The sequence below is a fragment of the Cuculus canorus genome, chromosome 28, assembly GCF_017976375.1.
Source record: "Cuculus canorus isolate bCucCan1 chromosome 28, bCucCan1.pri, whole genome shotgun sequence".
Lineage (NCBI taxonomy): Eukaryota > Metazoa > Chordata > Aves > Cuculiformes > Cuculidae > Cuculus > Cuculus canorus.
This window is the reverse complement of record NC_071428.1, coordinates 2237933-2252927: the sequence shown is the minus strand read 5'-3', so window position 1 is coordinate 2252927 and position 14995 is coordinate 2237933. Positions and strand designations below refer to the sequence as shown.

Sequence of the window (14995 nt, the reverse complement as noted above, 5' to 3'; positions counted from 1 at the left end):
CGTGGCCATGGTCAAAGGCACGCTCTCTGATTGGGTGGGTCGATGAGGGGGCGGAGCCCTGTCCGAGGGGCGGGGCTAAGGATGGGCGGGGCGATGCCCTCTTCTGTCCCTCCCCGGTAACGGCCGCATCCGGGGGACGCGTTGCCATGGCGACGGCCGGCGGGATGGTGAGCATCGCTGTTGACCGGAGCTTCCCCTGCGGTCCCGGCATCCCTGCCGCCTCCTCCCGGGGTCCCGCTGTGCCCCGAGCATCGTCCCCGGCATCCCGGGGGTCCCCGTTGCCCCCGGTCACGGTTGCTCTCCCCCCAGCCCGCCGCTCTCCCGCGCCGCTGCCCCCGCGGCCGCTACCGGAGGAGGCACCGGAGCCCCGCGGTGGACGAGACACTCTTCGGGGAGCAACGGGTAAGGGGGCACCGGTGTCCCGGGGACTGCGAGAGCCGCGGGGGTCCCTCCTCCCCCCGGGTCTGCGAGTGCTGGGGGGGGTCCCTCCAAGCCCCAGGGTCCCAAGAGCTGGGGGTCCCTGTGTCCCCAAGCCCGAGGGTCCCAGTGCCCCTCCCCATCCCCGGGGGCTGCAAGAGACGGGGGGTCCCGGTGTGTCTGTTCCCCCCCAGCTCCAGGGGCTGCGAGAGTGGGGGTGTCCCAATGCCTCACAGCCCCCGGGGCTCCAAATGCTGGGGGTCCCGGTGCCCCCCAAGCTCCAGGGCTCCAAGCAATGGGGGTCCCGGTGCCCCCCAAGCTCCAGGGATCTGAGCAATGGGGGTCCCGGTGCCCCCGAAGCTCCAGGGCTCCAAGCAATGGGGGTCCCGGTGCCCCCTCCCCCCAGCCCTGGGGGCTGCAAGAGCCGGGGGTCCCGGTGCCCCCCATCCTCAGGGCCCCAAGAGTTGGGGGTCCCGGTGTCCTCAAGCCTCGGGGGCTCCAAATGCCGGGGGGCCTGGCACCTGCTCCCCCCAGGCTCCAGGGGTCCCGGTGTCCCCTCCCCCCCCAACCCCAGAGACTGAAATGCCGGGGGTCCCCACCCCAACCCCCCAACCCCGGAGGCTCCAAATGCAGGGGGTCTCGGTGCCCTCCAAGCCCCAGGGTCCCAAGAGTTGGGGGTTCCGGTGTCCCCAAGCTCTGCGAGCTCCAAGGGTCAGAGGTCCCGGTGTCCCCAAGCCCCGCAGTAGTGAATGTCAGGGGTCGCGGGGTCCCCCCAGCCCAGGGCTCTGAATGCCGGGGGTCCCCCCGAACCCTCCCACCCCTGTGCTCTCTGTTCCTCATCCTCTCTATGGGACCCCAACATTTATTTTCTCTGGGAGGGCACAAAATCCATCGGAGCCTCCCAGGAGCCAAAACTGCCTGAGCCTCTGTCCTTGAACCGGGGTAATCAGTTAATTACTGCAGCACAGGAGGTGGGGTTCCCCGGGAGAGTATTATGGGGTCTGTACATTCGACAGCACGAGGGATCGAGCGAATCCTTGGCGCTGGAAGCTTCCAGAGCAGCTCATGGCCAATATTTAGACTCCCATCAGGGAGCTCCGAAGCCGTTCCCCTTTGGAGACGAGGGGGGATCGCGGGAGGTCCCTGACCTCCTGGCTGGGAGCCCTGGCTGAGGAATGAGGAGATAAACAACAACGGCAGCTCCTTCCTCTCTGCTCCTGTAAGGAAAAGCCTCGCTTCCTCCTCTCTCGTCCCTCAGCTCCTCCGGGAGATCCCAGGAGAGAGCTCCAGCCTCTGGATCACGGCATTTTCCAGGCAAAGAGGGCAGAGGGTGATGTTTTCCATGCCAAGCTTCCTCCCTTCTCGGCTCTGGATGGTTTTATGGCTTCAGCCGTTGGCTCTCCCCACCTTCCATGCCATTCCTGGCATGGTTGGAGGTACAAGGGCCAGGCTGGATGCTGGTGGAATCTGACCCATCCCATCTCACGCCGATAAAACACGGAGGAGGGGGGAGGATTCCCGCAGGGATCACGCTACATCCGATGCATTCATTCCTCACGGAACGGGGCGTTTGCAGCTGTAATTCCCTCGCCTGGGTCTTATCTCCTGCAACGACTCCGTCTGGAGGCACTTGCCAAAACCAGAGGAGCGGAAGGAAGCGCGTAATGATGATTAATCAACGCCTGCTGAGGCACTGGAAGAGGTTACCCAGGGAAACCGAGGCTGCTCCATCCCTGGAGGTGCCCAAGGCCAGCTTGGATGGGGTTTGGAGCCCCCGATCCAGAGGGAGGTGTCTCTGCCCATGGCAGAGGGTGAGATTGGATGGGCTTTGAGGTCCCTTCCAACCCAAACCATTCTATGACTCCACTCCTAGGAGCTCTCCTGGCTTTGAGGACAATGGGCTGTGGTAGAGAACGCTGTTATCTGTGTTTGCACGGGTGTTTCAGGGCCAAACCCTTTGATTCAACAGCTCCTACCTGGGGCCCACGGTGTAGGGAAGCTGCTCCGGTGCCACCCACACCAGAGCCCGTGGCGCTGAGTCAGCAGTCGCAGCAACCGGGACCATCGCAGGTCCATAAAATGGAAATAATGCCCGCAGCGCATTCCCAGGGAACCGCTCAGCGTTTGCCCGGCTGTAGGGATCCCTTCCAGCAGTCGCTTCAGGTTTCAAAGCTGAACGAGTCCAGAGGAGCAGGGAAAGTGCACACCTGTGTGGACCTTGGATCGGCTCTTGCTGTTCCATGACCTGGGTGGGGATTTTCCTGGGACACAGTGACTGGGTGTGGGGAGCCAACCCTGGGCATGGGGAGACGACCCTGGGCATGGGGAGATGATCCTGGGCATGGGGAGCAGACCCTGGGCATGGGGAGACGACCCTGGGCGTGGGGAGCTGAGCCAGAGTCTCCTGGTGAGGGACTGAACCCCTCGGTTGCTCGGGGATCGCTCTGCAACCCGGTGCCCGCTCCAAACCATGCGGTGGCTTTGCCGGGGGTGGATGGAAGCCCATTTCCTGCCCATTGGGGACCCTTTGGCCTCAGCCCCGCAGAGAAGGACTTGGAGTGCTGGTCGAGGAGAACCTCGCCAGGAGCCACAACGTGCGCTCACAGCCCAGAAACCAACCGTGTCCTGGGCTGCATCCAGAGAAGCGCGGCCAGCAGGGAGGGAGGGGATTGTGCCCCTCTGCTCCTCTCCGGGGAGACCTCATCGGGAGGATTGGGGCCAGTTCTGGAATCCTCAACAGAAGAAGGAGATGGAGCTGTTGGAACGGGTCCAGAGGAGGCCACAAGAATGACCCGAGGGCTGGAGAACCTCCTGTGCGAGGACAGGCTGAGAGAGTTGGGGTTGTTCAGCCTGGAGAGGAGAAGGTTCTGAGGAGACCTTATAGCGACCTTCCAGTACCTGAAGGGGCTCCAAGAAAGCTGGAGAGGGGCTGTTCATAAAGGCTGTGGGGATGGGATGAGGGGGAACGGGGATAAACTGGAGAGGGGCAGAGTTAGACTGGACATGAGGAGGAATTTCTTCACGATGATGGTGGTGAGACCCTGGCCCAGGTTGCCCAGAGCAGTGGGGGCTGCCCCATCCCTGGAGGGGTTCCAGGCCAGGTTGGATGGGGTTTGGAGCCCCTGATCCCGTGGGAGGTGTCCCTGCCCATGGCAGGGTTGGAACTGGATGGGCTTTGAGGTCCCTTCCAACCCAAACTATTCTATGATTCTATGGGTGGCGGTTCCTGGGGCGCTCCACACGTGTTCAGGACATCCCTCCCTTGTCCGCTCCCATCCCTCACCAGCTCCCACACTACTCAGGATGCAGATGGGATCCTTTGTCACCCCACAGCTTGGGGACACTTTCACTAGGTGGCAGCCTTGGCTGGAGCAGAGGGACCAGTCCCAGTCTGGCTGTACTGGGAGGACTGGTTCCTGCCCAGTGCTGTCTGCCAGCTGCTTGCCCTGCGCGGCCAGGTGGAGCTGTGCCCATTTTCCCCTCCCCAGGAGCAGTTTTCCAGCCTAGGCTGATTTTCCCCGAGTTCATGGGGCTCAGCAGGATGGAGCCACGGCCAAGGGTGGCTCGAGGTGATGCTCGAGCATTTGTGAGGTGAACAAGAAGCTCCGAGTTTGCTTCAGACCTCGGTGACAGAGCGATGCCCGAGTTCTTACAGCCAAACCAGTGCTGCTGGGCTGAATTTCAAGGTTCAACCAGGCCAAGGGCAAGGTCCTACCCCTGGGTCGGGGCAATCCCTGGGTTCAATCCAGGATGGGGATGATGCGATGGAGATCCCTGAGGAGAAGGACTTGGGGTGATGGTCAAGGAGAACCTCAACAGGAGCCACAACGTGCGCTCACAGCCCAGAAACCAACCGTGTCCTGGGCTGCATCCAGAGAAGCGCGGCCAGCAGGGAGGGAGGGGATTGTGCCCCTCTGCTCCTCTCTGGGGAGACCTCATTGGGAGGATTGGGGCCAGTTCTGGAATCCTCAACAGAAGAAGGAGATGGAGCTGTTGGAATGGGTCCAGAGGAGGCTCCAAGGATGCTGCGAGGGCTGGAGAACCTCTGTCCGAGGACAGGCTGAGAGAGTTGGGGTTGCTCAGCCTGGAGAAGAGAAGGCTCCGAGGAGACCTTAGAGTGACCTTCCAGTGCCTGAAGGGGCTCCAGGAAAGCTGCGGAGGGGCTGTTCATAAAGGCTGTGGGGATGGGACGAGGGGGAACGGGGATAAACTGGAGAGGGGCAGAGTTAGACTGGACATGAGGAGGGATTTCTTCACGATGAGGGTGAGGAGGCCCTGGCCCAGGTTGCCCAGGGAAGCTGTGGCTGCCCCATCCCTGGAGGGGTTCCAGGCCGGGTTGGATGGGCCTTGGAGCCTCTGATCTGGTGGGAAGTGTCCCTGCCCATGGCAGGGGGGTTGGAACTGGATGATCGTTGAGGTCCCTTCCAACCCAAAAGATTCTAAGGTTCTAATTTGGTCCTCCCGGCCCTTAGAGTTCCTGAGGGAAAAGCCCTTCCCATCCCCAGGCTTCACTGCTCTTGGTGCTGTCAGAGTCTGTTCACCAGGAAGCATCTCTGGAGCCTGCGACCTCTCCTCCCCGGAGCCTCCCTGTACCCAGGAGACCGTACAGAGATGTTGGGTGGGCGGCGGTGGCAGAAAAGCCGTAGGAAACACCATTTTTCTTGCAGAACCTGCAGCAGTTGAGCTCCGACAGCCCCGTCGTGATCCTTCGAGATGTGCAAACCGCCCCCAACGTGTTGCCCGCCGATGGGCACAAGCCTGAGACCATCCGTATCATCACCAAGGACTACATCCGTGACCTCATGTAAGTCCAAAGGGCAGCTCTGAGGAGCTTTTGGGCTCTGCGTGTCCGTCACAGCATCTCCTTGCATGGAGATTGTGCCTCCGTTTGCCTGGAAATCCTTTTGTCCATGGCCGTGGCAGGGGTTTGGGAACTCGATGATCTCTAAGGTCCCTTCCAACCCAAACCGTTCCATGACCTCAGGGAAGAGGGATGGGCAGCAGCGGCCGATACGCCTGGCTTGGATGGGAACGGGGCCAGTGAGCGCTGAGCGCTGGGTGGTTTACACGGGCACCAAAACACCCTAAGAACCAGTAAAAAAAGCAACCTAAAGCCTTCTCAGCAGCCAGAAGAGCTCCCATGGGCTGAGTGTGGGTGGCATCTGCCTTCCCCCCGTACCAAACGCTGCCTCCCATGCCCTGGAACTGAAAAAACCCCTGTGAGAAAGGCAGTGGAGCGTCCACCACCCCTGGAGCCCCACGCCGGGCTCTACAGGGATGTATTATGAGCAAGGCTGAACTCTAAGAACCCTGGCCTTAATTACTACACCTCGTTAAAAGCCTGCAGCACGCAGACGAGAATAGGGCCATTATCCCGGTCAGCTCCAATTTAGCCTCATTTTGACCTCCCGAAGTTTTCTTTGTAGTTGTTGCTGGGTGGCCAGGTTTGTAGAATCATAGTTTGGGTTGGAAGGGACCTTAAAGATGGTTTAGTTCCAGCATTGCTTCCTGTTTTGAAGTCCGTGCGAAGCTCTTGCACCCCGTAAAATGCGGCAGCCGCCACTGGAGGGTCGGGGCTGGGGGCTGCGGGGAGGAGGGTGGTCCAGGGTGCAGGACCAGGACCTTCACGTCTGATTTCCCCACGGCTGAAGCTGAGGTCGAGGGTCTAGGTGTGCAGCAGGGCCACAGCTCCAGCTGAAGCTGATGGAATCCCAAACAGAAGAAGGAGATGGAGCTGTTGGGACGGGTCCAGAGGAGGCTCCAAGGATGATGTGAGGGCTGGAGAACCTCCTGTCAGAGGACAGGCTGAGAGAGTTGGGGTTGTTCAGCCTGGAGAAGAGAAGGAGACCTTAGAGTGACCTTCCAGTGCCTGAAGGGGCTCCAGGAAAGCTGGAGAGGGGCTGTTCATAAAGGCTGTGGGGATGGGATGAGGGGGAATGGGGATAAACTGGAGAGGGGCAGAGTTAGGCTTGATATAAGGAAGAATTTCTTCATGATAATGGTGGTGAGGCCCTGGAACAGGTTTCCCCGGGAAGTTGTGGCTGCCCCATCCCTGGAGGATTCAAGACCAGGTTGGATGGGCCTTGGAGCCCCTGATCCAGTGGGAGGTGTCCCTGCCCGTGGAACTGGATGGGCTTTGAGGTCCCTTCCAACCCAAACTATTCTATGATTCTATGATCTCGAAGGTCCCTTCCAACCCAACCTATTCTCCGACCTTCGTGTCTGGTTTCCCCTCTGCCGAAGCTGAGGGCCGGGGCTCCAGCTGTGCCGCGGGGGTCACAGCTCCAGCCGAACCTGATGGAAACTGTTTGTGCTGCTTTGATTCCTGAAAATCAGGCCCTAGACATCCCAGGCTGGTCAACCAAACCCTCAGCCGGCCGAAGCAGTGGCCACTGTATTATTACCTTTATTAGTGCTGTGGTCACCATTAGGCACTCTTTAAAGCGTCCTGGAATCCGATGCTGTGATGCAGCTGGGGAGCGATCATTATGCAGGTATCCCTTCCTATTCACCAGGGTGGATGAAAGGTGACACACAATAATAATGAGTAAATTCTTAGTCCCCGAACATCTTCAAAGTGCTGTGCATTTGGTTAATATACGCTCCTGCACCCAACGCGTCACCATGGTACCTGAGTAATACCAGGAGTAATTAACTCCTTTACAACTCCCCTGGAAAACAGCCCCGTGTTATTATCCGCATTTTTACAAGTGGGGAAATGGGGGCACCGGGAGCTTCGGTGTTTTCCTCTAAACCGCAGCGTGAGTCACGGGCAGTGTCCTGGAGAGGGGAGAGGGAGCTCCGTGTTTTCGCAGCTCTGGGGATGCGTTTCCTCGCCCTGTGGATGGGAGCCGAGTGGATTCCCGGGGTGGCGGAGCTGAGGTTGAGTTGTGCGCATCTCAGCAGGCTGAGGGACACTAAACGGAGCTAAAAAAACAAAAGCAGCTTTTGCTCCCCGAGTTCTGCCCGAAGCAGAGGTTCCGATCGGGCAGGCGCGGAGCCGCAAGAGTCAGTCTGGGGGGGGGGGGGGGAAGGGGTGAGCACGTCCCACTGGAAAAAGAGGTCAGGGCAGTGGTCAAATTCTTCCCAAATGAGGCTGGGAAAGCCAAGCTGAACTGAAATACCTCCTGCATTTCTTTTACTGGGGCTGACTGGGTTGGGGTTTGCCCAGGAGGCTCCGACCCACCCTGCTGAGCATCACTGCTCTCTCTGGTCCTTCCCTACCCCTCTTCTGACAGCTCAAGCGCTTCCTGGGTTGCTCCTGGGTAATTCCCAGTATGGAACCATTCCTGCTGTCCTGGTGTGGGCAACCCAAGCAGGACCCAGGGTTCAGGGGGACGGGGAACGGAGGGGGGTGCTGGGAGTCCGTATCGCTGACTGCTCTCTCTCTGTGCCCCATTCCCCATCCCACCAGCGTCCCCACGGAGAACCCGGCAGTGTCCTTCATTATTGGTCAGGAGGATCTCCGGCGCATTAAGGAATCGGCTCGAGTCCTGACCACGGAGGAGCGTAAAGCCAAGCTGGCAGCCCTCAAAGCAGAGAAGGAAGCTGCTCTCGTAGGCATTTTTCCCTCCTAAGCCCTTCTTTCCCCCCTCGCCAACAGGTCTCGGGCTGCAGGTGGACCCAAGCAGAGCCAACCTTGGGGACCAGAGCTTGGCCACCACCTCCATCCCTCTTTTACCCTCATTTCAGTGCACCCATCATGGCAGGGGCTGTGCATCCCACACCTCCGCTGATCCCCGACCTGGGATGAGCTGGGCAGGACCCCTGGGTTCCCCCAGTCCGTGGGTGGGGAAGCAATCCCGCGCCGTGGGATGAAGCCTTTGTGCTGCATTTCTGCGACCCTGCAGAGGCGGTGGTGGGGGTTCTCCTGGATAGGAAAGGGCTGGAGGAGCCTGTCGTGCTGCTGGGCTCCGTGCCGGGCTGCTCCGGAGGGTGTCCGGCTTTCGGCAGCCCGGGCTGTCCCCTCAGGAGGCGATGGGCGAGCGCAAGAGTGTGGCAAAGCACAAAGCTCTGGAGCAGCAGCAGGCAGAGAAGCTGAGTGAGCTGGAGGAGGAGGCGCGGGAGCGAGCCCAGCGCGCGCGGGAGCGGGCGAGCAGGATGCGCGTGGAGCAGGAGGATGAGATCAAGGCGTTCAGTGAGGTAGGGGTGGCAGCTCCTCCAGCCTCACCTGGCTGTGCAGGACCTGAACCCTGCTCTGCTTGCTGCCGCCCGGGGGTTTTCCCTCTCTTTCCCTTTTCCCCTTCCTCGTCCGTGTGTCTGTCCCTGCTGCCGTCGCCAAGTCTGGCTCAGAGAGCCGTTGTCCCCACAGCTGATCCATAGTGCCAAGTGCCACATGATCCGCGACGCTCAGGTCCTGGAGAAGCAGCTCATCGCGAGAGAGCTGCAGGAAGAAGAGAAGCGCCTGGACACGATGATGGAGGTGGAGAGGAAAAAGGCCACTGAGATGCAGGAGCGACTGGAGGAAAGGAGGAAGCAGGAGCTGATCAGGTTTGCCAAAGGGTCCTTCGTCCCTGCAGAGCCATCCGTTTAGTTCTGGAATCCTCAACAGAAGAAGGAGATGGAGCTGTTGGAATGGGTCCAGAGGAGGCTCCGAGGATGATGCGAGGGCTGGAGAACCTCCCAACGAGGACAGGCTGAGAGAGTTGGGGTTGTTCAGCCTGGAGAAGGCTCTGAGGAGACCTCAGAGTGACCTTCCAGTGCCTGAAGGGGCTCCAAGAAAGCTGCAGAGGGGCTGTTCATAAAGGCTGTGGGGATGGGACGAGGGGGAATGGGGACAAACTGGAGAGGGGTGGGTTTAGACTGGACATTAGGAGGAATTTCTTCACCATGAGAGTGGGGAGACTTTGGAACAGGTTTCCCAGGGAAGCTGTGGCTGCCCCATCCCTGGAGGTGTTCAAGGCCACATCGGATGGGATTTGGAGCCCCTGATCCAGCGGGAGGTGTCCCTGCCCATGGCAGGGGGGTTGGAACTGGATGAGCTTTAGGTTCCCTTCCAACCCAAACTATTTTCTATGACTCTATTCCGCCTGCACACCGCGGCGCGTCTCCCGGTCACAGCAGTTGGAGTGAGCAGCACGAGGCCACAGATACATCGCCCGATGTCCGTGCTGCCATTCCCACTTCTCGGAGTGGGACGGAGCCAGAAAGAACCCTTCCACTCTCTCCTTTCCAGAGGGAGGCAAGAGCTTGTGCAGCAGATTGAGAAGAACGCAGAGGAGCGCGCTCTGAGAGCCGAGCAGCAGCACCGCGAGGCTCAGGAGATGCTGAAGCACCTGGAGAAGCTGAAGATGGAGGACCTGAAGGTGGGAACAGTGACCTGAGGGGAGCAGAGTGAGGTTTCCACCTTGTTGGAAGCTTAACAAAGGGCTGGGTCGGTCCGCGGCGGTGTGTGGAGATGGCAGCTGGCGGAATTAAAGCTCTGCTCTCCTGGGGAAGTTGAGGCACCCTCAGAAAGTGACCTGAGGTGCTGAGCATTGCCTGCGGGTCCTCGGGAAGGCGGACGGCGAAGAGCGGAGGCAGCGCTCGCCCTCTCACCCCCATTTACAGGAGACGGAGCGGAAAAAGGAGCAACAGAAGAAAATCCAGGCTGAGATTAAACGCATCAACGACGAGAACCGAAGACTGAAGGAGGAGCAACGGGAGAAGGAGAGGATGGCGGACGAGGAGGTGCTCGAGTACCAGAGGCGGAAAATGGTAACGGGGTGAGGGTGGGTGGCCCCGGCAGAGGCGCGGTGGTGCCACGGGGAGCTGCCACGAAGCTCTGTCCCACGCAGGAGCGTGAGGCTGCCTACGAGGCCGAGCAGGAGAGGATCCATCGAGAGAAGGAGAAGGAGATAGCACACTTGAGAGCCATGCAGGAGAAGGCCCGGGACCACCAGGCAGAGCAGGTGAGCAATTTGCTGACCTGCAATGTCCTCTTCTTTCAGCCACTCCAGCAAAGCGAAAGCTCCCCTAGATGTGGTGGCTCCATCAGAGAGTTGCAGGCCTGGTCCAGCACCTGGAGGAGATGTCACCAAGCTGGTTGGTGCAGTTGCCATACTGGAAGGACGGGATGTCATCCAGAGGGACCTGGACAGGCTGGAGAAGTGGGGCTGGAGAACCTCATGAGGCTCAACCAGGCCAAGGGCAAGGTCCTACCCCTGGGTCGGGGCAATCCCTGATTTCAATCCAGGATGGGGGATGATGTGATGGAGAGCCCCGAGGAGAAGGACTTGGGGTGCTGGTCGAGGAGAAGCTCGACAGGAGCCACAACGTGCGCTCACAGCCCAAAAACCAACCGTGTCCTGGGCTGCATCCAGAGCAGCGCGGCCAGCAGGGAGGGAGGGGATTGTGCCCCTCTGCTCCTCTCTGGGGAGACCTCAGCGGGAGGATTGGGTGCAGTTCTGGAATCCTCAACAGAAGAAGGAGATGGAGCTGTTGGAACGGGTCCAGAGGAGGCTCCAAGGATGATGTGAGGGCTGGAGAACCTCTGTACGAGGACAGGCTGAGAGAGTTGGGGTTATGGAGAACAGAAGGCTCCGAGGAGACCTTAGAGTGACCTTCCAGTGCCTGAAGGGGCTCCAGGAAAGCTGCGGAGGGGCTGTTGATAAAGGCTGTGGGGATGGGACGAGGGGGAACGGGGATAAACTGGAGAGGGGCAGAGTTAGACTGGACATGAGGAGGAATTTCCTCACGCTGAGGGTAGGGAGGCCCTGGCCCAGGTTGCCCAGAGCAGTGGTGGCTGCCCCATCCCTGGAGGGGTTCCAGGCCAGGTTGGATGGGGTTTGGAGCCCCTGATCCAGTGGGAGGTGTCCCTGCCCACGGCAGGGTTGGAACTGGATGATCGTTGAGGTCCCTTCCAACCCAAACAATTCCATGATTCTGAGGAGCCTTTGGGCCATGCCATGAGCCCCTGACCCTGCTCGAGTGCTCCCACACCTCCCCGCCAAGGGAGGCTCTCCAGTGGCTCTGCTCTCCCCGTCTCTCAGGACGCGTTGAGAGCCAAGCGCAGCCAAGAGGCTGCCGAGCGCCAGTGGCGTCGAAAGGAGAAGGAGGTGGCGAGGAAGAAGGCTGAGATGGTGGAGAAGCTGAATCGGAGCCACTTGGAGCAGATCGCCCAGCGGGAGCACTGCATGGCGGTCCAGGTGCAGCAGGACCGCGACGACTTCCAGAGGATCCTCAGGTGAGGGAGGTGGTGCTGTACGATTGCTGGTGGGGCTGAGAGAAGGGTGAGGGCGGCGAGGAGCTACCGTGGACATCCCGGTGAGAAGTGGGGCACAGCCAATGTTTGCCGAAGCCCCGCGGGGAGGTTGGTGGCACAGGCAAGGGTTGGAACGTGACCTTCCATCCACCTTCCGCAGGGCTCAGAGGGAGCAGATAGAGAAGGAGAAGGCGGAGGAGGCGCGGAGGGCAGGCCTGCAGCTCGCCCACGCCAACGACATCCGGCGGCAGATGGAGGAGCGGCGGCAGCAGCTGGTGCAGGAGCAGGCGGCCGCCGTCGAGGAGTGCCGGCGGCTGCAGGACGAGGCTCGCCAGCGCAGCCAGCGCATCGCCCAGCTCAAGCAACAGAAGATCGAGGAGCTGAGGTGACACCTTTCCAGGGGCCGCTTACTTCTCTGCTTGTCCCTAAGCCCTTCCCGGTTTCCCACCATCTCCTGACCCATTGGGGCCACCTCAAAGGTTCCTTTGGGTACTCCAAACAGAATCTCCTCCTGGGCCATGGTCTTAACACTCTTCTTTCCTCTGCAGAGCCTGTGGCATCCCGGACAAGTATTGCACGCAGCTGGAGCGGAGAGCCCGGAGCCAAGCAAGCGCGACCCCTGGCCAGGCTCAGCCCCACGAGGAGCAGACCTCCGGTTCTCCAGCGACTTAGGGACTTTGGTTTTCTTAGGCTGAGTTTTCTACCAACAGAGACGTTTTATGGAGTAGACAAAGTCTTTCATCCTTCTCTCGTCTTATGTTTGCAAGCCGGGAGCTGCCCTGGGACCTGGAGTGGTCCAAAGGCTCCTTAGGATCATAGAATGAGTTGGGTTGGAAGAGACCTTAAAGATCATCCAGTTCTACCCCTTTATGTCCAGTCTAAACCTGCCCCTCTCCAGTTTATCCCCATTCCTCCATGTCCTATCCCCACAGCCTTTATGAACAGCCCCTCCGCAGCTTTCCTGGAGCCCCTTCAGGCACTGGAAGGTCTCTCTAAGGTCTCCTCAGAGCCTTCTCCAGGCTGAACAACCCCAACTCTCTCAGCCTGTCCTCGGACAGGAGGTTCTCCAGCCCTCACATCATCCTTGGAGCCTCCTCTGGAACCCGTTCCAACAGCTCCATCTCCTCCTTCTGTTGAGGATTCCAGAACTGGACCCAATCCTCCCGATGAGGTCTCCCCAGAGAGGAGCAGAGGGGCACAATCCTTGTACCACCTGCCCCGTTCTCAGCACATCTCTGCCCCATATCTGCTGGGAAGGAGTTGCTCAAGGTGGCTTTGGGGGGACCAAGCGCCTCCGCGAGCCCTCAGGGGCAGCTCAGTGTTGGCACCCAAGCATCTCGGAGCAGGATTGGGGTTCCCAGCCCCTTCCAGGGCCTCAGGTCGGGTCCCCGTGAGCCAGGCGGGATCTTGTGGGTGCTCACAGCCCTGGCTGCCCACAGCTGCATCCACCCTGGCAGTGTCACCTCCGAGCCCTGCGGCGTTGGGCGCCTTCCGCAGCAAAGCAAAGAGACCAGAGCATGATGCAAAGACTTCAAATCCATTTGGGTAGGGATTGGCAGCTTCGGAGCGCCGGGATCCCGTAGGAGTGGCTCTGATTAATTGCCAGAGCAGCTGAAAAATAAGGAGAGACTGCAAAGGTGAGACTGCCCAGGGCAGGGGACGGCTCGGAGGACTCTGCTGGAACCCCGAGCCTGCTCCGGGCCAGGTAAATAAGGAAGATGAAACACCATATCCCTTGTTATCCCTTCCTGGTGTCTTCTCCAGCTGCTCTGGGTCCCCAAGGGGCTGAAGGTGCTCGTGGAGCAAGTCTCAAGTGAGACCCCCACGGCCACCACGTCCCCTGGACCCTCTGGATCCTCGGGCAGGTGGCACAAAAAGCACCTGTGGTGCCCACATCCCCACTCCGTGTCCCCCCTCGGTCACCACCGGGCAACCACAGCCCCGTGCCAGGCTCAGCCCTGAGGGTTCCGCGGCGTCGAGGGGACTGTGCCCACCAGCAGACAACCGGCTCGGGTGGAGCATCTTCTCCACCCTTCCCGCGTGAGTGGGAACGCAGGAGTCACCGGCTGGAGAGCCAGAGCCACGCCGGCGAGGGGCCCCGAGCCACGGTGAGCCACCGACCCGTCACGGCGGCATCGGCCTCGCCGTGCGCTCTCCTGGCCGCGCCGATGCTGCCCTTGGGCCAGACCCGCACCGAGGTGCGAAATCACAGACGCGGCCGAGCACGTGCGGCGCTGAGCCCCGGTTCCCAGCGCGGGGCCGGTGGGGGTTCACCGGCAGCGGTGAGCTCAGCTTGGGGCCAGTAAATGGAGCAGCTCTTGGCCCCGGGGAGGGTTTGGGACGGGCTGGGCGGTGCTGCCGAGCTGGCTGGGGCAGTCTTGGTCTGGAAAGCTGCAGCGTGCCAGAGCAGCGCCGTGGGGCATGGCACGGCTGAGCCGGACACGGGCCAGACAGACTGCACCGGAGCAGCCAGCCCTGCCCTGCCAGGGAAAGCAACCGTGGCTGCAGCTTCCCATGGGCATGAACATCCCTTGTGTGGTCCCTTCATCCAATGCTGAGCATCCCTGTCCCGGCTCCTCCATCCATATCTGAGCATCCCTGTCCCAGCTCCTCCATCCCATCTGAGCATTCCTGTCCCAGCTCCTCCATCCACATCTGAGCATCCCTGTCCCAGCTCCTCCATCCATATCTGAGCATCCCTGTCCCAGCTCCTCCATCCATATCTGAGCATCCCTGTCCCAGCTCCTCCATCCATATCCGAGCATTCCTGTCCCAGCTCCTCCATCCATATCCGAGCATCCCTGTCCCAGCTTCTCCATCCACTGCTGAGCATCCCTGTCCCAGCTCCTCCATCTGCATCTGAGCATCCCTGTCCCAGCTCCTCCATCCATATCTGAGCATCCCTGTCCCAGCTCTTCCATCCCCATCTGAGCATCCCTGTCCCAGCTCCTCCACCCATATCTGAGCATCCCTGTCCCAGCTCCTCCATCCATATCTGAGCATCCCTGTCCCAGCTCCTCCACCCATATCTGAGCATCCCTGTCCCAGCTCCTCCATCCATATCTGAGCATCCCTGTCCCAGCTCCTCCATCCATATCTGAGCATCCCTGTCCCAGCTCCTCCATCTGTATGTGAGCATCCCTGTCCCAGCTCCTCCATCCGCATCTGAGCATCCCTGTCCCAGCTCCTCCATCCATATCTGAGCATCCCTGTCCCAGCTCCTCCACCCATATCTGAGCATCCCTGTCCCAGCTCCTCCATCCCATCTGAGCATCCCTGTCCCAGCTCCTTCATCCACATCTGAGCATCCCTGTCCCAACTCTTCCAACTGTATCTGAGCATCCCTGTCCCAACTCTTCAAGCTGCTGCTGTGCATCCCTGTCCGTTTGCCGTGGA

General features: G+C 60.4%; 1 protein-coding gene across 2 annotated transcripts; it reads left to right on the top strand.

Moving 5' to 3' along the window:
• The first annotated feature begins 126 nt into the window (after window positions 1–126).
• CFAP45 (cilia and flagella associated protein 45) lies at window positions 127–12316 on the top strand. 2 transcript variants are annotated; one of them, XM_054050678.1, is made up of 13 exons: window positions 127–167; window positions 310–402; window positions 5085–5221; window positions 7832–7973; window positions 8110–8205; window positions 8389–8559; window positions 8729–8907; window positions 9593–9722; window positions 9967–10113; window positions 10194–10307; window positions 11388–11581; window positions 11760–11984; window positions 12148–12316. In XM_054050678.1, the coding sequence occupies exons 1-13, from the start codon at window positions 147–149 to the stop codon at window positions 12269–12271; spliced, it is 1773 nt and encodes a 590-aa protein (XP_053906653.1). In that variant the 5' UTR covers window positions 127–146; the 3' UTR covers window positions 12272–12316. The 2 variants fall into 2 exon arrangements, with proteins under 2 accessions (XP_053906653.1, XP_053906654.1); XM_054050679.1 differs by lacking the exon at window positions 8110–8205.
• Window positions 12317–14995: the final 2679 nt, after the last annotated feature.